Source organism: Pleurodeles waltl, chromosome 11 (genome assembly GCF_031143425.1).
Source record: "Pleurodeles waltl isolate 20211129_DDA chromosome 11, aPleWal1.hap1.20221129, whole genome shotgun sequence".
NCBI lineage: Eukaryota > Metazoa > Chordata > Amphibia > Caudata > Salamandridae > Pleurodeles > Pleurodeles waltl.
The window spans coordinates 720,299,649-720,326,453 of record NC_090450.1 but is presented as its reverse complement, the minus strand read 5'-3'; the positions used below and the strand labels follow the sequence as shown (position 1 = coordinate 720,326,453).

The 26,805-nt window shown below is 45.8% G+C and overlaps 1 protein-coding gene across 1 annotated transcript in view; it reads right to left on the bottom strand.

The window, feature by feature from the left end:
- Window positions 1-3,702: 3,702 nt before the first annotated feature.
- Window positions 3,703-26,805, bottom strand: part of ANKRD23 (ankyrin repeat domain 23) — a 144,020-nt gene continuing 120,917 nt past the window's right edge. Inside the window, exon 9 of the mRNA XM_069214399.1 lies at window positions 3,703-7,097. Coding sequence (XP_069070500.1) covers window positions 6,996-7,097 — 102 coding nt within the window. The 3' untranslated portion in view covers window positions 3,703-6,995. The remainder of the gene's footprint in view (window positions 7,098-26,805) is intronic.

The following is a 26,805-nucleotide window of genomic DNA, read 5'->3' as shown; positions in this document are numbered from 1 at the left end:
CTACAGGTTCAAACATTGGTACAGAGAGACAAAGATGATCAGTCCCCCTTGGGGCAACCAAACCTAGATGCCAATGCTGGTTAAAAAAACAAAAGAAAAAAACGGGTTGTAACCCTAGAAAAAGTAGCCACTCTCACCAGCCTAGGTTTCTTGGAGACAGATCACTTCAAAGCCCCCTATAAACGCCAGCCAATTAACGTCATCAGATTTCCTCGCAATACCAGCAACGTTCCAGCTAACAAACTTACAACCATTCCTGAAAATACCAGCCAGCTGGCCCTCAATTGGCTGCCGGAGGAGATCCTTTTCTTCACCTGCCACTTCCATTGCTACAGTAGCCCCTTCAGTAATTAGTACGAGATCCTTTTCTATGCTAGCCCCTTTGGTGATTTGGGCAATGTCCCTTGACAGACAACTGCAGGTTCCAGGGAAGACAGGTGCAAACCTTTAGAAAGAGTCAGATCAGATCGTACCAAAGGACACCCATCCCTTGCCTATACCTGCCCTCTCGATCATTTCCAGGGGTCTGTCACAGGGGCACTAATCAGGGGCCTTAGAAAATAAAACAGTTGGGGAGCCACATTGGATGAGCCTAAGTCTTAAAATGACCCACCCCTAAAACAATCCAAGATCACCCCTGCCACATGTGGTCTGTTGAAATTTATCACCACACAGCCGCCTTCCAAAACTTTCTCTCCATGCCCCAGCCAGCTCACTCACTGGACTATATTAATATGGATCCCAGCACGGGTCCCCGTTAAGGTGTTCTTACTCAGCCAATGCACCACCTTATCCCTCAACTGATGAAATTACTCCACAGAGCCCTCTGAAAAGGGGGGTGGCGTTTCCCAAAATGACAACATAAGGTGTTACTTCCGAGGATAATATTTTTACTAATTTTCATTAAGTTTTATAAACCTTTTTAATTTTTTTCTATGCTTTATCATCAGGAGATCTCCACCCCGGCCGTAGAGTTCCCCTATGGTAAAGTAAAGGAAAAAGTTTATTTAGCTCTAAAACCATTTGTACTTTTTTAGACTGAGCCCGGTGACAGTCGGTCACCAAAGAGAAAAACCGGGAAAGTGCCATCCATTGAAGCCACGCCAAACTTTTTAGAGACAGTAAACTAAGATATAATGGTCGTCATTCCAAAAGGGCAAGACACAACATGAAGGAGCAGGGCCATAACACAAAAACTGACAGCCCCCAACCACAAAACATTCAGCAGACACCAGAGGCAGCTGTGACTCTTGGCGAAGACAAAATCTTGTCACAAATAAAACTAACCACCTGCTCATGATGATGAGGAGGCCCCCACCCCTCCTTCCAAATAAGCCACTGCATTGTTATTTACCTCAATTTTAACTGCATTAAAATGAAAACATTGCCGGACCCTGACAGTGCACTTCTAAGCATCTTCCCCAGCAGGGAACTGTGTGCGCCCTGCTTTCCTGCAGAGTCTCCTGGGAGGCAAACGCCAAACACAAGCACTTCCGGGAAGGTTTCTTTGAAGAGCACTGTCAGAGGTCGTCCTTTGTAAGTAATTTTATGTAATTAACATTATGGTAATGACAATTTCCAGCCCTGGAGAGTGCTTGGTGGTATAAGAATTCTTCTGTGTATTCCTCAATGCCTGGAAGGAGGAATTCTTCTTATGCAAGGCATGTTGGCCACATTCCTCTTTTTAGACAGTTTGTAGCAGGATGATGCGAAAATGGTGAACTGCCCCCAGTAACGTATCCATTCAGGGCAGATTTGAATAAGTAAATTTCACTTTTACTCCCTCCTCCCCAAAATCGAGGACTGTAAAGAAAGAAAACCAGAGCTACCAGCAAATCCAGACCCAAGCTACCAGTCTATTCCTGAATCACAAGATGCAAGATTGCGTTACCCCATGTCTCAAAAAACACAGCACCGGATTCCTTGTTGCCCAGTGTTTCACATGACTTTAAACCATTTTCATATCTTTTTGGGGGGAAATGCCCTAAAATATCTTCAGGTGTTTAACCCCACAACAGTTTCCCGACACAGCCTAAGGTGGGCAAACACTAACCTTTGTACTCGGGCATAAGCATAGCAGTTAATAGTGCTTAATTTGAGCTGGTGATTGCAGGTGGGGTGGATGGCACTCATTTTTAGAGACCAGCATGATTGTTTTCCTCATGAGACCTGGACCTCAGAGCACAACAGGGAAAATCACAAAAGGGGGGGGGAAAGGAGGAGAAGGACGAAAAAACTGTAAGAAAGGGAGAACGCAGGGATGAAAAAGAATCTGAAAGAGGGAGATAAAGAGACAGCGTGTCTTGTAGAGAATGAAAGAGGTATAATGTGGAATGCAATCTAGGCAGCTTTAGTATTTATGTTAATATGGTTTATATAGGACACAAATCCCCCTTCCCTGGGGTATCTCAGTGCTGGAAAAAGATTCTCGGGCCACAAAGCACCTGTCTAAAACAACGCAGTCTTGAGCAATTTCTTGAACTTTGTAAAGCCAGAACAAGGACGAACATGAAGTGGCAGATTGTTCCAGTAGAACGATGCCAGATAGGTAAAAGATCTTCCCCCACTTCTTGTCAAATTAATACGGGGTCTGTCAATAAAAAAAACTTGCCTTTGGAACGTAATCTCTGACAGGACAATAACGTTTGAGTTTCTGAGCTAAGTGAGTGAGGCCATTGCCCATAAGAGATTTTCGGGTCAAACAACAGATTTTGAAAGTGGACCTTTTCTTAATGGGAAGCAAATGCAAAGATCTCAGTATTCAGGGTTCAGAAGCAGCACCGGCTGTGAGATTGCAGTCAAGCCAGGCAGCCGTATTTTGGACCACTTGCAGTTTTGCGAATAGATTTTCATTAACCACAGCGAGTAGAGCATTGCCATAGTTCACTTTACTTATGATCAAGGCCTGGAGTAAAGCGTAATGGCTGATGTTGGAAGAAAAGGAAAAATCTTCCTTAAGACACATAGGCCCTTATTAGGAGTTTGGTGGGCTGAAAAGGTCGCCCATGTCAGGAGACCGCCAGTGCGGCCTCCTTCCTGATGGCTCTATTATGAGTTACCCGCTTGGCCAACGGGCGGAAACAAAGCTTCTGCCTTCTGGCCCACCAGGAAATGCACAACACTGTTGCCGGCTTGTAATACAGCTTGCAGCAATGCTGTTGTGCATCGGGTGCACCAGCACCCATTGCACAAATGACTATCTGCAAAGCAGACAGTGATTTGCGTGACTGGGCTAGCCTGGGGGGGGCCCCCGCTCTGCCCATGCTAAGTGGTCAGTGAAACTGCCATGTAAACTCCGGCGGAGAGAGGGGTCGTAATCCCGCTGCCCTGGTGTTTTGGGACCTCTGGCACTGCCAGGCCGTCTGGTGGACGAAAAGTGGAGGTGCCGGCGGTCTGACCATGGCGCTTTCGCCACGGTTATGTCACGGTCAGACTGCCACTTTGGTGGTGGTAGGACTGTGACCCTGGTGGTCTGGTGACTGCCAGGGTGATAATGAGGCCCATAGTGTTGAAGCAGTTGCCCCTGACAGTAGCAACATGATATTTCATCGAAAGAGACTGATCAATTTTTAAGCCTAGGTTATTGACAACCAGCTTGTGCATGGGGACTCGACCAAGATTGGACAGCCACCAGTCCGACGTCCAGGATTGCTGGGCATTGCCGAGTAACATGATCTCAGTTTTATCAGCATTCAACTGTAAACAGTTGGTAACTATCCAACCTGCAATAGCCCTCATGCCGTTGGAAAATAAATTCTTAGTAACCTCCACGTTGTTGTCAAAGGAGATCATCAGCTGTGTGTCGTCGGTATATGAAATTATGCCAAAACCAAAGGATCTAACTATGTCAGCAAGGGGTGGAGAGGGGGGAGGGGGAAATAAATGTTGAATAATGTAGGGCTAAAACAGGAGCCATGTGGCACACCCATGTCAATAGACATGGAATGGGACTGAAAGGGGCCTAACAAAATATTCTGCAATCTATTACTTTAGAAATCTGGGAACCATTTCAAGGCACACCCTGAAATGCCAATGAATCATTCTAGGGTGAGACACAGTGTCAAAGGCAGCTGATAAGTCTAATAAGACCAACATGGTAGAAGTGTCTTTATCCAGAGAACATCTTACGTCTGTAACGGCAACCAGGGCTGTCTCCATACTATGAGCGGCCCTGAACCAGGACTGAGAGGTATTGAGAGACTAATTGGCCTCTAAATAGGCTGAGAGTTGAGTATTTATCATGCACTTCAAGGACTTACATAAAAGCAGAATCAGGAATATAAGTCGGTAATTTGTTAATTTCATAGGGTCGACATTAGCCTTTTTTTTTGTACAGGGACAGCATGGGCTGTTTTCTATGCACAAGGGATGCTTCCAGTCTCAATGGCTAAATTAAACAAAGCCATGACCATGGAGGCCAGCTGGTGTGAATGCAAGGCCGTTCCCCTGGGGTGGGCATGGGTCCAAGGGAGTGCCAAATTTGGCTTTCGCTAATGCTTGTTGAATCTGTTGAAGTGAGAGGGAGGAAAACTTCTAGAGAACAGCTGCCCTTTTTACAAAGGGTATTGAGATTTCCAGGAAAGTGCTGTGGGTAAAGTGAATGGCGAATAAATTTGCAACCTCTGACATTTTGTAACGCCAGCCATGGGCTTCTGAGTAAATCTTTGGGCACCAGCACTTATTCTTTTATAACATAAGCACTACCTGCAACTCCAGACAGCCTTGAACCCTCTGTCGGGAAACCTACCCAGGCTGGCACAGAGCCATTCAAAGGAAACGTTTCCATTGCAGCAAGCCAGAACTGGGGCAATCTCTTCTTTCAAGTAAACACAGAGGCCCCATCTATATCCATTCTTATGTCTTCAATTGACTGCCTGCTCACTCAATACTTTGACTGTACTATGTCACGACTGACTCAAGAGGGGTCCCAAAAACTGAGAAGTCTCTTTGTGAAGTGGAATCTGGCAACAAGCTGATTTTTTTCAAAATAATAACAAACGAAAAATGATTTGCAGTTTGGCGGCACAGAAATAGACCGATTTTCACTGACTTCATCAGCTTTAACAAGGATTTGGTAATTATCATGTTTTTGTTAATCAACTCCGAATGGTCTTGGCCGCAAGGCAAGGATGCAATTTAAAATCTGACATAAAACAGAAGCTAGCATTGCTGTCAAGGGGATTTGTAAGTGTACTGGGACACCGGTCAGACGTGACCCATATTTGAGATTGGTGATTATCTGGTCATCTGTTTGAGTGAGGGAAGGATCAGAATCCTAGAGGTGGCGGTTTGTACATAATAAACTCCAAATCCTCTCATTTAATGCTACCTCAGTTTTCCCATCAAAGTCCTGACTGGTGCCAAGCCATTGAAGTGAGAAGAAGCACAAATGGTGGTATCTCTTGCATCTCCCTCTCTGTGCCATCTTCATTCTGTGTCCCACTGATCTCTTTTTCAACCTCCTCTCTCCAGCTCCTAATATTTGCTGATTAGTCTTCAATGGGTCCCCCTCCCTCAAAACGAGCTGTGCACTTATAACATATTTTCTGTAACCAAAACCTGTTCTTAGAGGGCTAACGTTTAGAATCCCCAAATCCCCAAAACAATTCAAACGTTTTCTAATTAACCTCCTCTGCCATCATCTGGGCACAACAATGTACTGATGGTCTTTGATCTGCACAAGTCCCACTGTATCTGTTTATGGCATCCAGCGGGTTATCTTTCAATGCTGAACTTTCTGCCCCTTCTATATATATATCTATTTCCCTTTCTTTTGTTAGGTGCTATTTCCCTTTATAGCCCTAGCTAAATTCACGATCCAGAGCATCCCCGTTCTCTATATCAGTGTCTCCCCTTTTATTCCCCACTTTCTTTTTCCCCTCATTTTTTGCTCCTTCTTCTATCCCCTTCTCCCCAAACACCAAGGCCTCTCCACGACTTGTTAATGGCTCTTCTGTTATTCCCTTGTCCAATTTATTCTCTTGTTTTTCTCTATTATTGCCACTCTTTCTTCCCCTTTCATTCACATCCTCTACCTTCTCCTAGCCACACACACTCCCTTCTTTGTCTATCTGCCTATCATCCTCACTCTCTCGCAGGCCTCTTGCTTTCATTGACACCTTTTATCATGTTGCTTTATCTCCGTTTATCTTAGTCATGTTCCTCACAATCATTTTCTCTGTTCTATCTTTCTCAACAGCATTTTCAAACTATTTGTGTGTTTTTTCCATGTTTTCCCTTAAGTCCAGTGTTTCTTCTTTCATCTGCCTACTTATTCTCCTTTCTCTTAATCTTTCTTTTCTCTGTAATTCCTCCAGTTTCTCACTCCATTTCTCCTTGACTTGTGATTTGTATATTCCATTAAAATAGTTTTTGAGAAAGGTCAAATATAATTTAGAGAAAAGACTACATCACTCTATCCTGTAGCAAGTCTTGTTAAATGTGTTCCTGAAACACAGATGGTCTAAGCGCAAATAATTCAGAAGTCAGACCCCTCTCACTTCTGCTACAGATTTACGAAAGCTGGGGAGCCTGCCCCATTATAAATGTAACCCTCACTAAAGTGAAAAAAGATAGCTGTGCTCCCCTCCTTTGCCTTTCACAGAATGGCCGACCTCTTGTGGCCCAGAGTCTTGTCCATCAAGATGAGATCAGCTTGGTGGGAAACACAAGGTTGTTGCTCAGTGCAGCATGATTCTCATTCTCCTTAACACGATCACTCATTTTCACTTTCAGACGGGTCCTAGGATGAGATATGAACACAAACAAAAAATAGCGTCACCAGTGACAGTCTGATGTGATCTGTTCGAATGTCTGAGACCTGCTCAGAAAAAGGGGCTTAGGCCAAACAAAAAAAAGAAAAGAATATCCAAATTATAGTCTTCCTTGATATTTTTGCGCAGCCTAGAGGAACGTTGGCTTTGTTTAGTCGAAAGAGGCTGGGATACAATAGGAATGGGTGAATCCTAGACTTGGGTCTTGCCAAACCTTTCCTTTTAGTTCCTAGGACACGGTTGCCATCTGTCAGCCACGGACTTTAGGCTGTCCCTGATGCCTGTCTGCCAGTCTTTCACCAGATCCACTGGGGTCAGGCCCTCCTAAAGAAGAGAAACAGTAGAGGCATAAATAAATATTATACTCAGAATGGCCCCCAACTGATAACAGTTACGAAATAGGAGGGTGAGCAATGGAATATAGGCGACATCTGTCAACGCACTTTAATATGAAAATGCAGTAAGCACTTTAATATGAAAATGTAGGACCCCTGCTTTCAATACTATCATAGTTGTTTTGTTCTACCAAGGCACATCATGCCTGACTGCCAACACTTCCTGCCATGCCAGCTCTAACAAATATATCTCAATTAAAATCAGTGATGCTGGCTGCTCCTCCAGTTTAGTTGCTTCTTTGCTGATAACGAACTACCAAATGAATCTCAACAGAAAGCCTTAAGTCCTAACCCTTGAATCGACTTGAACTACTTCTAGGAACACATAGATTCATGCACTCTCAAGCATTTAGCCCTATTATCAGACCTCAGATAATCATGATAATGTTACCAGACCTGCAAGTCTTGTGACTTAAATAATCTGCTGACCTAACTGTAATGCATTTGATTCATAAACTGGTCTCAAATTGTGTCATTCTAGGCAAATATGTTATTTCACGGGGTCACCTTTTTCTTTATCTGCATGTCTACTGTGTAATAACTCTTTTGTTTGATTTACCAGACTAAACCTTAACTCCATGTTCAATGAGAATCTAGCCCAAATATAGGGTACACATCAACCCTGACTTTCCTCTTAGTTCACGAATAGCAGTGTCATCGTGGCAGGAATGTTCTGCAGTTCATATTTAAAAAAAAGTCCCACTCCCATATTATGCTAACACATAATGTAGTAATTAATTGTCATTTACAGACTGCACACTTCCCTTTGAAATGGCCACAAACATCCAATGCCATGCAGTTTTACTGATTTAAACTATTTAGCGTACAAACAACGTGTGGCAATCGGGGTTTCAATACATATTTATTATTTTCACATCACTACGTAAAGTTTGCTAATTTGTTTTGGTCCTTTTAAAACCTTTTTTTCCATCACACTTCCGAATTACAAAAAGTTTGCTTTTGTAACTACTGAAATACATATATAAATGTGTGCAATACATTTACAAGATATTTAAATGTTGTTTAGTAAAAAAAAAAAAAAACTGACAAACTTGACGTTCTACAGCTTTTCATTTTGCACTCCCTATACCACAGCACAGTTGTCAGACAGTTCACTTCACAATTCCTCTTAGGCTCCTCTTTCCTGGGTTTGTTTGACATCATTGTACTTTGAACTTCTTTGATCCACTCTTGGTGTGCACCAGGTTGAGTTCTGTGGTCTGTGAATCAGTCTTCCTCAATATCTTTATTCCGTTAGCTAAATGTTCTGCACTTTTTGGAGTGTTAATGACCTTTTCTAAGCCAGGGTTCCTGTGACAGCGTAATCATTCTAAGCCTTCAAACAGCTGGTTTTAATGATGATTTGATTATGGATTGTTCAGCATCGTCTTTAAATGCACATGTCGACCCTAGCAAGCGTAGTAAAGTCATTAATACTCGGGAGTATATATACTATGATTTTTTGCCTTGTTTGCATCACAAAAGTGATATAAATCAATGCAAAATCTTTTTTGTATTTATTTACTTTCCATTGCAAAACTTGTTTTGTGCTGGAAAATTAAAGTAAAGCAAAGCAGCTCATAGCACTGCTTCGCATTACTTAGCACCAAAGGGGCGTTCCTTGGGTGGTGCATGGGTGTTCCCATGCAACCACCCAACGTTTTTGAAGCAAAACCTTATTTACTGAAAAAAAGTTTTTTGTGTTTAAAAAAAAAAAAGAATACTGCCCATTCCAAGTAAGCGCTGTCACAGAGAAATACTTTTATTTTGCCTTTCTTTTCCGACTTTGCGTGCGTGCTGTACTGTTTAGCACACATTCAAAGTGGGAAAAACTTTAAAGTGTGTCTAAGCATAGTAGTTTGTACAGGAATGCTATCCTTGCAGAACAAAACCTTTGCTAGACTCACGTAGGCACCTTTGTACTATGGTGCAAAGATGTGTCCATGGCGCATGCCAGATTTCTGCACCCGCGCTAGGGAGAGGAGAGTGCAATATTTCTGTAAATATGGCACTCTCCTGCTCTCTCCTTCTCACGCAGTGAGGAATTTTTTTGCTGCTGCACTGCGCTGTGTGATAGTTTGGTAAATTTGGGCCCAAGAGTGGTATCTAAGTATTCCTCTATGTATTTTTCAGCTTCAGTGCACCTATCCCAATCTGTTTCACCTTCTGGTTTTTCCACAGGTGTGACGTCAAAGAGATATCTCCATTCAGTCCTAAACAATTATACAGCAATTCCTGCTTTCTTTTTGCACTATATTTTGTGCCATCAAGGGCAACCAGGTGTATTTCACAGCTATTAATCCACAATCCCTATTGCTCTCTTGGTTCCCCAGGGGTAAAAAGAAAGAAATGGTGATGACAATGCATTCACGGGTCCTGTATTGTCACATAAATGCAGTGATTAAAAGGTCACTTAAGTAATTCCTGACAAGCCAATCTATGCACCAGCTGGACCCAAACACGAGAGGAAGCAGTCTGATCCCAGTTTCGACTACTATAAGTGATTAAATCAGAAATAAATCCTTAAACATGTGTGGAAGGAAACTGAAGTATAAGAATTACATTCCCTCCGAATCAGGTGACGCTGCTTTAAAATAATCACAAGTACTTGATTGTGATGGCAACACAATGAATAGGAGACGGAGCCCAACTGGAAACTCCCAGTCGCAGACAGAGGGCTCACACAAATCCTGAGGAAACCTTGGCAAGTGAGCAAGGTTGAAGTTATAGGCATCAATTAAGACCACCTCGGGACTGACTCCACCTTGAAGGTGGGGACCAATGCTGATGATCATTAATGAAACCTGATCATCCACATAATCAGAAAGGCCTTATGGAGTATTGCTGAGGAGCACGGCAGCTGAAGCAAGGGAAAGTAGAGGCAGTACAACATTTTAAATAAATAGAACAAAACCTACAATATGCAGTGACCAAGAGCTACATCGGAATGTATTGGGGTGATGTTATTGTCCCATACTCATCCCCAAAAAGGAGAATATAATGGGGACAGATGCGTTGAGGCGGCACAATGTCTTTATTAAACTATTCTCCGGGTGACCCTTTAACTGAATGCCCGTTATTCCTTCAACCATCCCGTACCATCTTCCCTCCTCAATTTTCCAAACTGAATTTTATATTACGCACACGCGAAGTAGTATGGACACAGACACATGAGGACAGGAAGGGTAGTGGAGAAGCATTTCCTTCTATATTAAATGTTTTGCATTAACATAATATTATCACATAGGCTTATCCTATTCATAGAGAGAGATCGTGTTAATTTGCGTTTAGTTCAATTATAGCTAATGTGGGTATACGTTTAAAATGGCTGCTTTGTGGCACATTAACTTTTTATTTCTAGGCAAGGTGGAGTTCTAATTGTCAAACACAATGTTTTTTCTTTCATTACCATGTGAAGAAATGTTTTCTTTTCTTTGTGATAATCTTGGAATGTTTTAATAAATAGCAATTTAAGAAGACACCAGCGGTGTGAAGCCTAATGTGCATATCGTATCCTGTTACAGGTAGTGTAGTTGAAGGATGCAAGGAGAAGCTTGTTAGTGAGAAAACCTTGAGAACCAGTTTAACGTATAATTGTATAATCTTGATTTAACCTGATTAGACAGTCTTTTGAGAACTACATGCAGTGTGTAAAATGTTAGTTTTTGTGTTTTAGTTCAGATGCAGGTAATGTTGCTGAGTGTTGAGCAGAGTAGGAGACTCAGGCCTATATTTCTGGGTTTATGGTGCAGGGCAGCGCAGCGCAGCAGGACACCTTGCTGTGCTGCCAGAGGGAAAGGGCAGGAATGCGTGGTATTTATGGCATAAGCAGCATTCCTGTCCTTTTCCACTGCGCTGGTGCCATTTTGGCAGCCAACGCAGGCACCCTTGCACAATGGTGCAGGTGTGTCTGCATTGTAGACAGGATTGTTTTTTGTGCAGTGCACCTTCCTACACAAAAACAAAACTATGAGGATTTTTCCTCTTTCTTTGTGTGATGCAGAATGCAGCACACATAGAGGAAAAAAAACACAAGGACAAATAAAGATATTTCTTCTTGTTTGCTTCCCCTGTGGAGGCGTAAGGTTTTAGCGCACCCCCACGATTACAAGGTCTTGTAAATCTGGGAATGCGTCAAAATCCATGGGTGTTGCGTGGGAACACCCATTGCAACGCCCATGGAATGCCTCCCTTGCGCAGAGTAAGCCAAAGCATTGATTTGCGCTGCCTTACTCCATATCTATGAGGCTATTCAAAGCCATGCAAAGTGGCTTTGTGTGGCCTCATAGATATGAGTTCAAGGTTTGCGCTGTTGCTGCGTCAAAAGGTGGCACAACAGCAGTGCAAAGGGCTCAGAAATATGCTTCTTAGAGTCTTTCAGAGAGAGGACTGATCGTTGTTGGACTTTTGCTTATGCAGGGTCATCCCCAGTCTTTGTGCCTCCTGCATCCTATTTTTTTCTGACCTGTTGCTGTTGGCTTTTCAACTCTGAGCACTTTACCACTGCTAACCAGTGCTAAAGTGCATATGCTCTCCGTGTAAATTGTATGTAATTGGTTTATCCATGATTGGCATATTTGATTTACTAGTAAGTCCCTAGTAAGGTGCACTAGAGGTGCCAGGGCCTGTAAATCAAATGATACTAGTGGGCCTGCAGCACTGGTTGTGCCACCCACATAAGTAGCTCTGTAATCATGTCTCAGACCTGCCACTGCACTTGGCAAGTGTACCCACTTGCCAGGCCTAAACCTTCCCTTTTCTTACATATAAGGCACCCCTAAGGTAGGCCCTAGGTAGCCCCAAGGGCAGGGTGCAGTGTATGGATAAGGTAGGACATATAGTAATGTGATTTATATGTCCTGACAGTGAAATACTGCCAACTTCGTTTTTCACTGTTGCAAAGCCTGTCTCTCTCATAGGATAATATGGGGGCTACCTTTAAATATGATTAAAGTGTAGATTCCCCTAGAGAGTAGATGGACATGTGGAGTTTGGGATCCCTGAACTCACAATTTAAAAATACATCTTTTAGTAAAGTTGATTTTGAGATTGTGCGTTTGAAAATGCCACTTCTAGAAAGTGAGCATTTTCTTGCTTAAACCATTCTGTGACTCTGCCTTGTTTGTGGATTTTGACAGTTGGGTTGTTTTTCACCTCGCACTAGACAGTGACACAAATGGGGGCTGGGGTGTAACCTGCATTTCCTGATTAGCCATCTCTGCTAGGAGGGAGGGGTGGAGTGGTCACTCTCATCTGAAAGGACTGTGCCTGCCTCTGACAATGCTGGCTCCAACCCCCTGGTGTGTGTCTGAGGCCTTGCCTGGGCAAGGCAGTATTTCACAAGTAGGTGTGAGTCCCCTTTGATGAAAGGTGACTTCAAAGACTAAAATGGGTATAAGAAGGGCACCCAAATCTACAGACTTCAGAAACACTTCTGGAACCAAGAGGAACCTCTGCCTGGAGAAGAGCTGATAGCTGAGGAAGAAGTGCTGCCCTGCCTGTGACTGTGCTTTGTGGAGCTTTCCTGCAGTGCTGCTTCTGCCAGAGTAAGAGGGGAAAGTCTGGACTTTGTGTGCCTTCCATCTTGTGAAGAAATCTCCAAGGGCTTGAGTTAGAGCATGCCTCCTGTTGTTTGAAGTCTCAGGGACAGCAAAGACTTCTCTCTGCCAGCACCTGGAGTCTCTGGAGAGACTCCTGCTCTGACAAGTGGTGCCCTATCCAGTTCCTGGGCCCTTGAAAGGAAAGCTGGTGGAAATCCAAGGAAATCGACTTCGGACGACTCCGGACCGACGCCGCTGCTGAATCCGGTAACGCCGCCTGCACCCGATGCCGTGACCTACGCTGGAACGAGACGCTCTTCGCAGGCCCGACGCTTGCAGCAGCCCCGCTGAAGTCCGCGACTCCATGGAAGTCGCCGCACCACGTCGTGACCGCCGCCGCTCGAAGTGCACGGATTCAACGTTTCGCACAGACGCCGCGATCCCCGACTTCGCGCATCGGCTTGTTTTCACTCTTCACCAAAGGTACTGTACTTGGGGGTCTACACGACTCCGTGTCCGGCGCCGCTGGTGTCGGCTTGTTGGGAACGACTCCGTCACGACGCCGTGTTAACATCTCATCGAAGCATTTTTGTTTCTAAGCGCTATTTTTGAGTTTAATCTTTAAAAATTCATAATTTGACTTGTGTATGTCGGATTTTTGTCGATTTGGTCTTGTTTTGTTTAGATAAATATTTCCTATTTTTCTAAACCGGTGTTGTCATTTTGTAGGGTTTTCATTAAGTTGCTGTGTGTGTTGGTACAAATACTTTACACCTAGAACTCTGAGGTTAAGCCTACTGCTCTGGCAAGCTATCAAGGGGGTAAGCAGGGGTTAGCTGAGGGTGATTCTCTTTTACCCTGACTAGAGTGAAGGTCCTTGCTTGAACAGGGGGTAACCTGACTGTCAACCAAAGACCCCATTTCTAACAATCGTCATCTGATAAGATATTGATTTCATTTGTACTTCATAGGAATTGAAGCATATTAATTTTCGATAATTATTTGATGCTACTTGATTTTTGCCTTCAGTAAAGAACTAACTTTAAATAAACCTTCATGGTTTGAAACTAAATATTCTGTCTTTCTTGTGGGGCCTAATGTGCTTCATATATTATTGACTGCATTTGACTTGTTGACCAGGCTCAGTTGTGGGGCTTGATCTAGCAGATAGCGCTTTCTGGTCCCCAAAATTAGCACATAGAAAAGTAGGAAAAAACCACAAGGTTGGAATATCAAGGACATCAAACAACAAACATCAGGAAAACTACACCTCCCTATGACTTCAGAGCTATGCCTCAAGCCCTAGTTCTCTTGTGGTGACAATGCATCATTAGCCAGTCTACCCACATTTTCTCCAGCCTTCCTTAAAGCCATTATAAATACACAGGCATACATCATCAAAAGTGCAATGAAAGCAGAACACAGCAGTTTGGATACACAGTGGATTGGGCTGGGTCTCAGCTTACCTTCAACACAGAAGAACTTTCGAAGAAAAATGTCTGGGAAGGTAAAGTTCAGAGGGGCAAGGCAGCTGGCAATGTCCAAGGAGGAGGCATTGTCATCGGCGAGCCACTCGGTGAAGTCCTAGTGAAGAGTCCATCATTCAGATTTAGGCTTTTTTTGTAAGTCAGAAATCTCCAGCAAGATGAAGCTGCAGGCTGTAGCCGATGAGGGTTCCACGGGGTCGGATACCCCTTCTACAAGGAGTAGCTGAACTGGATTTGCTGCTGCAGAATAGAATGTTGCAGGAGCTGCCGCAAAGTCAGGCTGATCGGCGATACACCTTAAGTGGACTGATGAGGAGTTATGTCCTGGTCTCTCGGTTCTCAGAGCATTTTTGAGCCAATCGTGTTCAAAGTCCCAACTTTTTGGATTTGGGCTACCTGGGGACCTTTAGAACCACTTCCAAGGACCAGGACTTGAGGGGATCCAATTGGAGGGTCAAGAATAACTGGGGCTGGGTCCAGGTGTGGGTTCAAGATGGTTGGAGCCTTTTCTGTCCCTAAGGCTCTGATCAGGAGGCCAGCCAACTAGCCCTTGGAGTCACTTCTGCAAGTCCCTGGTTCAAGAAGAACAGCAGAACTCAACCAGCATGGCAGACCTCTGGGGCTCAGAGCAAGCAGCAGAGCAGCCCTTCTTGCTGCAGCAAAGTAGTTCCTCTGAAGTACACAGCAGCAGGCCATCCTCAGAGTCCTTCTGCAGGTCCAGGAGTGAACTGGAGAGTGGGTTGGAGGGCCCCCTTTTTATCCTTGGTGCCTTCTTTGAAATGGGATAAACTTCTGGAGGCATTCTCTCACACTCTTACTTAAGTGTCTAGAATTCCTGCCTCCCTGCCCTGGTTACTGGCACAAGTGGCTAGTGTGAAATTCTTTGTGTGCGAGCAGGGACCAGCCTACTGATGTTTGAGTTGGGCTTGCACAGCTCCGCCCCTTCCCCCCTTATGCCAGTGATGGGCCATTCATGCACCCCTAGTCCCTCTATTGCGTGGATGTCTGGGAGGAATATACAAAGGCCACCTTCTACTCACAACTAGTTATGTGATCCAGGAACAGGCTGCAGGCACCAAATGGTTGGGACAAGAAAATGCCAACCTCCTAAAAGTGGCATTTTCAGACTTTTGACTTTAAATCAGACTTTACCATGAAAGAGGATTTTAAATTACAATTTCTCAGATACCAAACATTACTTTCCTACCTGCCCACAGTCAAGTTAGCACTTATTAAATGTGATAAGATAACCCAATGTCATCCTATGGGAGAAGTAGGCTTCACAGTAGCAAACAATGAATTTGCGAGTTTTTCACTACCAGGATTGTAAAAATTACAGGTACTTGTACACCGTTTTGATTACAATGTGCCCTGCCCCATGGGCTGTCTAGAGCCTATCTTGGAGGGGACTTACATGTAATAGAAAGGGAGTTTTAGACTTGGCAAAGGGGTTATTTTGCCAAGTTGTGGCAGTTTACAACTGCTGGCAGGCTGCACTGGCAGGCCAAAGACATGTTTTAAAGGGCTGCTTATGTGGATAGCGCAATAAGTGCTGCAGACCTACTAGTAGCATTTAATTTACAGGCCATGGGTATTTGGTATACCACTTTACTAGGGACTTGTATGTAAATTAACTATGCCATGTTTTAGGAAGTGAGCACAAGAATTTGTGCATTTTACCACTGCTAACCAGTGCTAGAGTCCTAAGGCCAACAGGTCTAACAACAAAACAATCCAAAATGATGAACTAGGTATTCTACTGCCAAGCAACAGGAACCTACGTAAAGGCCTAAAACTCTCCTATTCAGAATCTATCAATAAGATTAACAATGCCAACCTATGCCACTCTATTTACTGAACAAATTGTGACTCTAGTTTATATTTTTTCATATACTTGACAAGTAAATAGTCAAGGCCCATGACCTCCAGCACAATCTGCTAATGCATCTCAAGGAATATGTGAAGGAAAGTAACATCTTGCCTGGCATGTTACCCCCATATTTCACTGTATATATGTTGTTTTAGTCTATGTGTCACCGGGACCCTGCCAGGCAGGGCCCCAGTGCTCATAAGTATGTGCCCTGAATGTGTTCCCTGTGTGATGCCTAACTGTCTCACTGAGGCTCTGCTAACCAGAACCCCAGTGGTTATGCTCTCTCTGCTTTCCAAATTTGTCACTAACAGGCTAGTGACTAAATTTACCAATTCACATTGGCATACTGGTACACCCATATAATTCCCTAGTATATGGTACTGAGGTACCCAAGGTATTGGGGTTGCAGGAGATCCCTATGGGCTGCAACATTTCTTTTGCCACCCATAGGGAGCTCTGACAATTCTTACACCGGCCTGCCAGTGCAGCCTGAGTGAAATAACATCCACGTTATTTCACAGCCATTTACCACTGCACTTAAGTAACTTATAAGTCACCTATATGTCTAACCTTTACCTGGTGAAGGTTGGGTGCAAAGTTACTTAGTGTGTGGGCACCCTGGCACCAGCCAAGGTGCCCCCACATCGTTCAGGGCAAATTCCCCGGACTTTGTGAGTGCAGGGACACCATTACACGCGTGCACTGTACATAGGTCACTACCTATGTACAGCGTCACAATGGTAACTCCGAACATGGCCATGTAACATGTCTAAGATCATGGAATTGTCCCCCCAATGCCATTCTGGCATTGGGGGGACAATTCCATGATCCCCCGGGTCTCTAGCACAGAAACCGGGTACTGCCAAACTGCCTTTCCAGGGTCTCCACTGCAGCAGCTGCTGCTGCCAACCCCTCAGACAGGTTTCTGCCCTCCTGGGGTCTAGGCAGTCCTGGTCCAGGAAGGCAGAACAAAGGACTTCCTCTGAGAGAGGGTGTAACACCCTTTCCCTTTGGAAATAGGTGTGAGGGCTGGGGAGGAGTAGCCTCCCCCAGCCTCTGGAAATGCTTTGATTGGCACAGATGGTGCCCATCTCTGCATAAGCCAGTCTACACTGGTTCAGGGATCCCCCAGCCCTGCTCTAGCGTGAAACTGGACAAAGGAAACGGGAGTGACCACTCCCCTGACCTGCACCTCCCAGGGGAGGTGCCCAGAGCTCCTCCAGTGTGCTCCAGACCTCTGCCATCTTGGAAACAGAGGTGCTGCTGGCACACTGGAGTGCTCTGAGTGGCCAGTGCCAGCAGGTGACGTCAGAGACTCCTCCTGATAGGCTCTTACCTGTGTTGCTAGCCTATCCTCCTTCCTAGTTAGCCAAACCTCCTTTTCTGGCTATTTAGGGTCTCTGCTTTGGGGAATTCTTTAGATAAAGAATGCAAGAGCTCATCAGAGTTCCTCTGCATCTCTCTCTTCACCTTCTGCCAAAGGATCGACCGCTGACTGCTCAGGACGCCTGCAAAACCGCAACAAAGTAGCAAAGACGACTACTGCAACCTTGTAACGCTGATCCTGCCGCCTTCTCGACTGTTTCCTGGTGGTGCATGCTCTGGGGGTAGCCTGCCTCCTCTCTGCACTAGGAGCTCTGAAGAAATCTCCCGTGGGACGAAGGAATCCTCCCCCTGCAACCGCAGGCAACAAAAGACTGCATCACCAGTCCTCTGGGTCCCCTCTCAGCACGACAAGCGTGGTCCCTGGAACTCAGCAACTCTGTCCAAGTGACTCCCACAGTCCAGTGACTCTTCAGTCCAAGTTTGGTGGAGGTAAGTCCTTGCCTCCCCACGCTAGACTGCATTGATGGGTACTGCGTGATATGCAGCTGCTCCGGCTCCTGTACACTCTTCCAGGATTTCCTTTGTGCACAGCCAAGCCTGGGTCCCCGACACTCTAACCTGCAGTGCACAACCTCCTGAGTTGTCCTCCGGCGTCGTGGGACTCCCTTTTGTGTCTTCGGGTGAGCTCCAGTTCACTCCTCTTCCAAGTGCCTGTTCCGGTACTTCTGCGGGTGCTGCCTGCTTCTGTGAGGGCTCCCTGACTTGCTGGGCGCCCCCTCTGTCTCCTCATCCAAGTGGTGACATCCTGGTCCCTCGTGGGCCACAGCAGCATCCAAAAACCCTAACCGTGACCCTTGCAGCTAGCAAGGCTTGTTTGCGGTCTTTCTGTGTGGGAACACCTCTGCAAGCTTCTACACGACGTGGGACATCCATCCTCCAGAGGGGAAGTTTCTAGCCCTCTTCGTTCTTGCAGAATCCACAGCTTCTACCACCCAGTGGCAGCTCCTTTGCACCCTCAGCTGGCATTTCGTGGGCATCTGCCCACTCTCGACTTTGTCGCGACTCTTGGACTTGGTCCCCTTGTTCCACAGGTACTCTCGTCCAGAAATCCACTTTGGTTGCATTGCTGGTGTTGGTCTTCCTTGCAGAATTCCCCTATCACGACTTCTGTGCTCTCTGGGGAATATAGGTGCATTTTACACCTACTTTTCAGGGTCTTGGGGTGGGCTATTTTTCTAACCCTCACTGTTTTCCTACAGTCCCAGCGACCCTCTACAAGCTCACATAGGTTTGGGGTCCATTCGTGGTTCGCATTCCACTTTTGGAGTATATGGTTTGTGTTGCCCCTATACCTATGTGCTCCTATTGCAATCTATTGTAACTTTACACTGCTTGCATTACTTCCTTTTGCTATTACTGCATATTTTTGGTATTGTGTACATATATCTTGTGTATATTTGGCATCCTCATACTGAGGGTACTCACTGAGATACTTTTGGCATATGGTCATAAAAATAAAGTACCTTTATTTTTAGTATATCTGTGTATTGTGTTTTCTTATGATATTGTGCATATGACACCAGTGGTATAGTAGGAGCTTTACATGTCTCCTAGTTCAGCCTAAGCTGCTCTGCTATAGCTACCTTCTATCAGCCTAAGCTGCTAGAAACACCTCTTCTACACTAATAAGGGATAACTGGACCTGGTACAGAGTGTAAGTACCCCTTGGTACCCACTACAAGCCAGGCCAGCCTCCTACACTTACCACTTTGTCATTGTGTACTTTTCATAAGAGAATAATATACAAAGCAAGTTCAGTGTATGTACACCTAACCAAAATGTTTTGCTTTTCTCCTCTTAAACTTTTTACAAAGTTCTGAAAAGTTTCTCTAAACTTCTAAAAGTTTCTAAAAGTTTGAAAAAGTTTTTTTCTCTGTTCTTTAAAAAGTTCTAAAACTTTTTCTTTCTTCTCACTGTCTCTAAACCTTCTTCTATCATGTCTGATGTAGAGTCTGCTCTTAAAATGGTCAATACTACTTATGACAATTTGAATTACAAGAGCCTAAGGAGTCTGCTTAGATAGAGGTTTAGTGATAGGAAAGAACCCCACAATAGAGTTTCTATATAACATGCTTATTGTGAATGATGAGTCCCTAGGAGGCACTTCAAATGAGAGGTTAATAGATGGCTCCCATTCTGCCTCAGGGGGATCTCCTTGAGGGAGGTGGGGAGGGTTCAGTTCCAAATCTGCCCCCTAGCAGGCCACCCAGTAATGCTGGTAGTAATGGAGGCTCCCATCATAGTAGGGGTGTCTTTATTCCTGGAGGCCAGGTTATTAGGGTTCAGTCAGTTAGGGACAGATCTCCCTCTGTTGTTTCCAATTTATCTTCTGTATCCAAGCATTCCCAACCCACCCACCCTGAAGACAACATGTTAGAAAGGGAACTCAAAAAGTTGAGAGTGGAAGAGACCAGACTGAAGCTTAAACAGCAACAGCTGGCCTTAGATAGGGAATCCCTAGACCTGGAGAAGGAGAGACAGAGATTGGGGTTTGGACCCCATGGTGGCAGCAGCAGTATTCCTGATAGTAATCCTGTTAGAGAGCATGATTCCAGGAATCTGCACAAGATAGTCCACACTTACAAGGAGGGGGATGACATCAACAAGTGGTTTGCTGCACTTGAGAGGGCCTGTATGGTACAGGGGGTCCCTCAAAGGCAGTGGGCTGCTATATTGTGGCTATCTTTCAATGGAAAGGGCAGGGATAGGCTCCTTACTGTTAGAGAAAGTGATGCTAACAATTTTGCAGTTTTGAAGGATGCACTCTTGGATGGATTTGGCTTAACCACTGAACAATACAGGATTAAGTTCAGAGACACCAGAAAAGAGTCCTCACAAGACTGGATAGACTTTGTTGACTGTTCAGTGAAGGCCTTGGAGGGTGGTTACATGGCAGCAAAGTTTCTGACTATGAAAGCCTGTATAATCTTATTCTGAGAGAGCATATTCTGAATAACTGTGTGTCTGACTTGTTACACCAATATCTAGTGGACTCAGATCTGACCTCTCCCCAAGAATTGGGAAAGAAGGCAGACAAATGGGTCAGAACAAGGGTGAACAGAAAAGTTCATACAGGGGGTGACAAGGATGGCAAGAAGAAGGATGGTAAGTCTTCTGACAAGGGTGGGGACAAAAGTAAAACTGAGTCTTCATCGGGCCCACAAAAATCCTCTGGTGGGGGTGGTGTGTCCAAATCCTCTTCCAATAATCAATTGAAAAAGCCTTGGTGTTATTTGTGTAAAGTCAAAGGCCATTGGACAACTGATGCCAGTTGTCCAAAGAAAAACACCAAACCTCCCACAACCCCTACTGCAAATTCTAGTGCCCCTAGTAATAGCAATGGTGGTGGGAGCAAACCTACTAATAGCCAATCCAAGGGAGTAGCTGGGCTCACTTTTGGTAATTTAGTTGGGGTTGGTCTTGTTAGGGAGACCACAGAGGCTGTGCTAGTATCTGAAGGTGCCATTGATTTGGCCACCTTGGTTGCTTGTCCCCTTAATATGGATAAGTACAAGTAACTTCCCCTAATAAATGGTGTTGAGGTTCAGGCCTACAGGGACACAGGTGCCAGTGTTACCATGGTAATAGAGAAACTGGTGCACCCTGAACAACACCTACTTGGTCAGCAGTACCAAGTGACAGACGCTCATAACAACACTCTTAGCCACCCCATGGCTGTTGTGAATCTCAACTGGAGGGGGGGGGTGGAGAGGGGTTATTAGTCCAAAGAAAGTTGTGGTTGCCTCAGATTTACCTGTAGACTGTCTACTAGGGAACGATTTAGAGACATCAGCTTGGGCAGAAGTGGAGTTGGAGGCTCATGCAGCAATGCTGGGCATTCCTGGGCATATTTTTGCTTTGACAAGGGCTCAGGCCAAAAAGCAAAAAGGACAGAGTAACTAGGATCCTGGAACAATGGACCAAGTGCTCCCTAAAGCTAGGGGTAGCAAGGGTAAATCCCTACCCACTATCCCTCCCTCTACAGATGATTCTCCTTCTGAGGAAGAATAATTTCCTCCCTGTGCAGAACCTTCACCAGATGAGCTGGCAGCAGACCCTGCTGAGCTTTTGGGTGGAGGGGGGCCTGCCAGGGAAGAGCTGAGTGTGGCACAGCAATCCTGTCCCACATTAGAGGGTCTCAGACAGCAAGCTGTCAAGCAGCAAAATGGGGAAGTCAGTGACTCACATAGAGTTTACTGGGAACACAACCTCTTGTACACAGAGGCAAGGGACCCAAAACCTGGAGCAGCCAGGAGATTGGTCATTCCCCTGCAGTACAGAGAGTTCCTCCTAACTCTGGCACATGACATTCCTTTGGCTGGGCATTTGGGCCAGATCAAAACATGGGAAAGGCTTGTCCCCCTGTTTCACGGGCCTAGGATGTCAGAGGACACTAAAGATTTTTGCAAGTCTTGTGTGACCTGCCAAGCCAGTGGCAAGACTGGTGGCACACCAAAGGTTCCCCTTATTCCACTACCTGTGGTTGGGGTCCCCTTTGAAAGGGTAGGGGTTGACATAGTTGGCCCCCTTGACCCTCCTACTGCTTCAGGCAATAGGTTTATCTTGGTGGTTGTGGACCATACCACAAGATATCCTGAAGCAATTCCTCTAAGGACCACTACAGCACCTGTAGTGGCAAAAGCCCTCCTGGGAATCTTTTCCAGGGTGGGTTTCCCAAAAGAGGTTGTATCAGACATGGGTAGAAACTTTATGTCTGCATACCTGAAAGCTATGTGGAAGGAATGTGGTGTAACATGCAAAGTCACCACTCCTTATCATCCACAGACTAATGGACTAGTAGAGAGGTTTAATAAAACTCTAAAAGGTATGATAATGGGACTCCCTGAAAAACGCAGGAGGAGATGGGATGTCCTGTTACCTTGCCTCTTTTTTGCTTACAGGGAGGTACCCCAGAAAGGAGTGGGCTTCAGCCCCTTTGAACTCCTCTTTGGGCACCCTGTAAGAGGTCCACTAACACTTGTGAAGGAGGGTTGGGAACAACCTTTAAAAACTCCCAAACAGGACATAGTGGACTATGTACTTGGCCTAAGACCCAGAATGGCTGAGTACATGAAAAAGGCCAGTAAAAACCTTCAGGCCAGCCAAGAGCTCCAGAAGCAATGGCATGACCAGAAGGCTGTTCTGATTCAGTACCAACCAGGACAGAAGGTGCGGGTATTGGAGCCTGTGGCCCCAAAAGCACTCCACGACAAATGGAGTGGACCCCATCTAATTGTTGGAAAAAGGGAGATGAGGTTTTGTGTTGATTACAGAGGTCTCAATCAGGTAACAAAAACTGATGCTCACCCTATTCCCAGGGCAGATGAGCTCATAGATACACTGGCATCTGCCAAGTATCTAAGCACCTTTGATTTGACTGCAGGGTATTGGCAGATCAAATTGGCTGAGGATGCTAAACCTAAAACTGCATTTTCAACTATAGGAGGGCACTACCAATTTACAGTGATGCCCTTTGGTTTGAAGAATGCACCTGGCACTTTTCAGAGGTTGGTGAACACAGTCCTACAAGGGTTGGAGGCTTTTAGTGCAGCATATCTTGATGACATAGCTGTCTTTAGCTCCACCTGGGATGAGCACCTGGTCCACCTTTGGAAAGTTTTGGAGGCCCTGCAAAAGGCAGGCCTCACTATCAAGGCCTCAAAGTGCCAGATAGGGCAGGGAAAGGTAGTTTATCTGGGACACCTGGTAGGTGGAGAACAGATTGCACCACTTCAGGGGAAAATCCAGACAATCATGGATTGGGTTCCCCCTACAACACAGACCCAGGTGAGAGCCTTCCTAGGCCTCACTGGGTATTACAGGAGATTCATTAAAAACTATGGCTCCATAGCAGCCCCACTTAATGATCTCACCAGTAAAAAGATGCCTAAAAAGGTATTGTGGACAGCTAGCTGTCAGAAAGCTTTTGAGGAGCTCAAACAGGCCATGTGCACTGCACCTGTCCTAAAAAGCCCCTGTTACTCCAAGAAATTCATTGTTCAAACTGATGCATCTGAATTAGGGGTAGGGGTAGGGGCAGTCTTATCACAACTGAATTCTGAGGGCCAGGATCAACCAGTTGCTTTTATCAGCAGAAGGTTGGCCCCTAGAGAACAGCGTTGGTCTGCCATAGAGAGGGAGGCCTTTGCTGTGGTCTGGGCACTGAAAAAGTTGAGGCCATACCTGTTTGGCACTCACTTTATTGTTCAGACAGACCACAAACCTCTACTTTGGCTAAAACAAATGAAAGGTGAAAACCCTAAATTGTTGAGGTGGTCCATATCTCTACAGGGAATGGACTATACAGTGGAACATAGACCTGGGAGTACCCACTCCAATGCAGATGGACTCTCCAGATATTTCCACTTAGACAATGAAGACTCATCAGGTCATGGCTAGCCTTATTGTCCTTCGTTTGGGGGGGGGTTGTATAGGAAAGTACCATCTTGCCTGGCATGTTACCCCCATTTTTCACTGTATATATGTTGTTTTAGTCTATTTGTCACTGGGACCCTGCCAGACAGGGCCCCAGTGCTCATAAGTATGTGCCCTGTATGTGTTCCCTGTGTGATGCCTAATTGTCTCACTGAGGCTCTGCTAACCAGAACCTCAGTGGTTATGCTCTCTCTGCTTTCCAAATTTGTCACTAACAGGCTAGTGACTAAATTTACCAATTCACATTGGCATACTGGTACACCCATATAATTCCCTAGTATATGGTACTGAGGTACCCAGGGTATTGGGGTTCCAGGAGATCCCTATGGGCTGCAGCATTTTTTTTGCCACCCATAGGGAGCTCTGACAATTCTTACACAGGCCTGCCAGTGCAGATTGAGTGAAATAACGTCCACGTTATTTCACAGCCATATACCACTGCACTTAAGTAACTTATAAGTCACCTATATGTCTAACCTTCACCTGGTGAAGGTTGGGTGCAAAGTTACTTAGTGTGTGGGCACCCTGGCACTAGCCAAGGTGCCCTCACATTGTTCAGGGCAAATTCCCCGGACTTTGTGAGTGCGGGGACACCATTACCCGTGTGCACTGTACATAGGTCACTACCTATGTACAGCGTCACAATGGTAACTCCGAACATGGCCATGTAACTTGTCTAAGATCATGGAATTGTCACCCCAATGCCATTCTGGCATTGGGGGGACAATTCCATGATCCCCAGGGTCTCTAGCACAGAACCTGTGTACTGCCAAACTGCCTTTCCGGGGTCACCACTGCAGCTGCTGCTGGTGCCAACCCCTCAGACAGGTTTCTGCCCTCCTGGGGTCCAGGCAGCCCTGGCCCAGGAAGGCAGAACAAAGGATTTCCTCTGAGAGAGGGTGTTACACCCTCTCCCTTTGGAAATAGGTGTGAGGGCTGAGGAGGAGTAGCCTCCCCCAGCCTCTGGAAATGCTTTGATGGGCACATATGGTGCCCATCTCTGCATAAGCCAGTCTACACCGGTTCAGGGATCCCCCAGCCCTGCTCTGGCGCGAAACTGGACAAAGGAAAGGGGAGTGACCACTCCCCTGACCTGCACCTCCCAGGGGAGGTGCCCAGAGCTCCTCCAGTGTGTCCCAGACCTCTGCCATCTTGGAAACAAAGGTGTTTGTGGCACACTGGACTGCTCTGAGTGGCCAGTGCCTGCAGGTGACGTCCGAGGCTCCTTCTGATAGGCTCTTACCTCTCTTGGTAGCCAATCCTCCTTCCTAGGTAGCCAAACCACCTTTTCTGGCTATTTAGGGTCTCTGCTTTGGGGATCTCACCAGATAACGAATGCAAGAGCTCATCAGAGTTCCTCTGCATCTCCCTCTTCACCTTCTGCCAAAGGATCGACCGCTGACTGGTCAGGACACCTGCAAAACCGCAACAAAGTAGCAAGACGACTACTAGCAACCTTGTATTGCTTCATCCTGCCGGCTTTCTCGACTGTTTCCAGGTGGTGCATGCTCTGGGGGTAGCCTGCCTCCTCTCTGCACCAGGAGCTCTGAAGAAATCTCCCGTGGGTCGACGGAATCTTCCCCCTGCAACCGCAGGCAACAAAAGACTGCATCACTGGTCCTCTGGGTCCCCTCTCAGCATGACGAGCGTGGTCCCTGGAACTCAGCAACTCTGTCCAAGTGACTCCCACAGTCTAGTGACTCTTCAGTCCAAGTTTGGTGGAGGTAAGTCCTTGCCTCCCCACGCTAGACTGCATTGCTGGGTACCGCGTGATTTGCAGGTGCTCCGGCTCCTGTGCACTCTTCCAGGATTTCATTAGTGCACAGCCCAGCCTGTGTCCCCGACACTTTAACCTGCAGTGCACAACCTTCTGAGTTGTCCTCCGGCGTCGTGGGACTCCCTTTTGTGACTTCGCGTTGTCTCCGGTTCACTCTTCTTCCAGGTGCCTGTTCAGGTACTTCTGCGAGTGCTGCCTGCTTCTGTGAGGGCTCCCTGACTTGCTGGGTACCCCCTCTGTCTCCTCATCCAAGTGGTGACATCCTGGTCCCTCCTGGGCTACAGCAATACCCAAAAACCCTAACCGCGACCCTTGCAGCTAGCAAGGCTTGTTTGCGGTCTTTCTGGGTGGGAACACATCTGCATGCTTCATCGCGACGTGGGACATCCATCCTCCAAAGGAGAAGATCCTACCTCTCTTCTTTCTTGCAGAACTCCAAGCTTCTTCCAACAGGTGGCAGCTTCCTTGCACCCTCAGCTGGCATTTCCTGGGCTCCTTCCACTCTCGACACTGTTGCGACTATTGGACTTGGTCCCCTTGTCTTACAGGTACTCCGGTCCGGAAATCCACTGTTGTTGAATTGCTGATGTTTGTTCTTCCTGCAGAATCCCCCTATCACGACTTCTGTGCTCTCTGGGGGTAGTAGGTGCACTTTACACCTACCTTTCAGGGTCTTGGGGTGGGCTATTTTTCTAACCCTCACTGTTTTCTTACAGTCCCAGCGACCCTCTACAAGCCCACATAGGTTTGGGGTCCATTCGTGGTTTGCATTCCACTTTTGGAGTATATGGTTTGTGTTGCCCCTATACCTATGTGCTCCTATTGCAATCTATTGTAACTTTACACTGCTTGCATTACTTTTCTTGCTATTACCTGCATAATTTTGGTTTGTGTACATATATCTTGTGTATATATCTTATCCTCATACTGAGGGTACTCACTGAGATACTTTTGGCATATTGTCATAAAAATAAAGTACCTTTTTTTTTTTTTAGTACTTCTGTGTATTGTGTTTTCTTATGATATTGTGCATATGACACCAGTGGTATAGTAGGAGCTTTACATGTCTCCTAGTTGAGCCTAAGCTGCTTTGCCATAGCTACCTTCTATCAGCCTAAGCTGCTAGAAACACCTCTTCT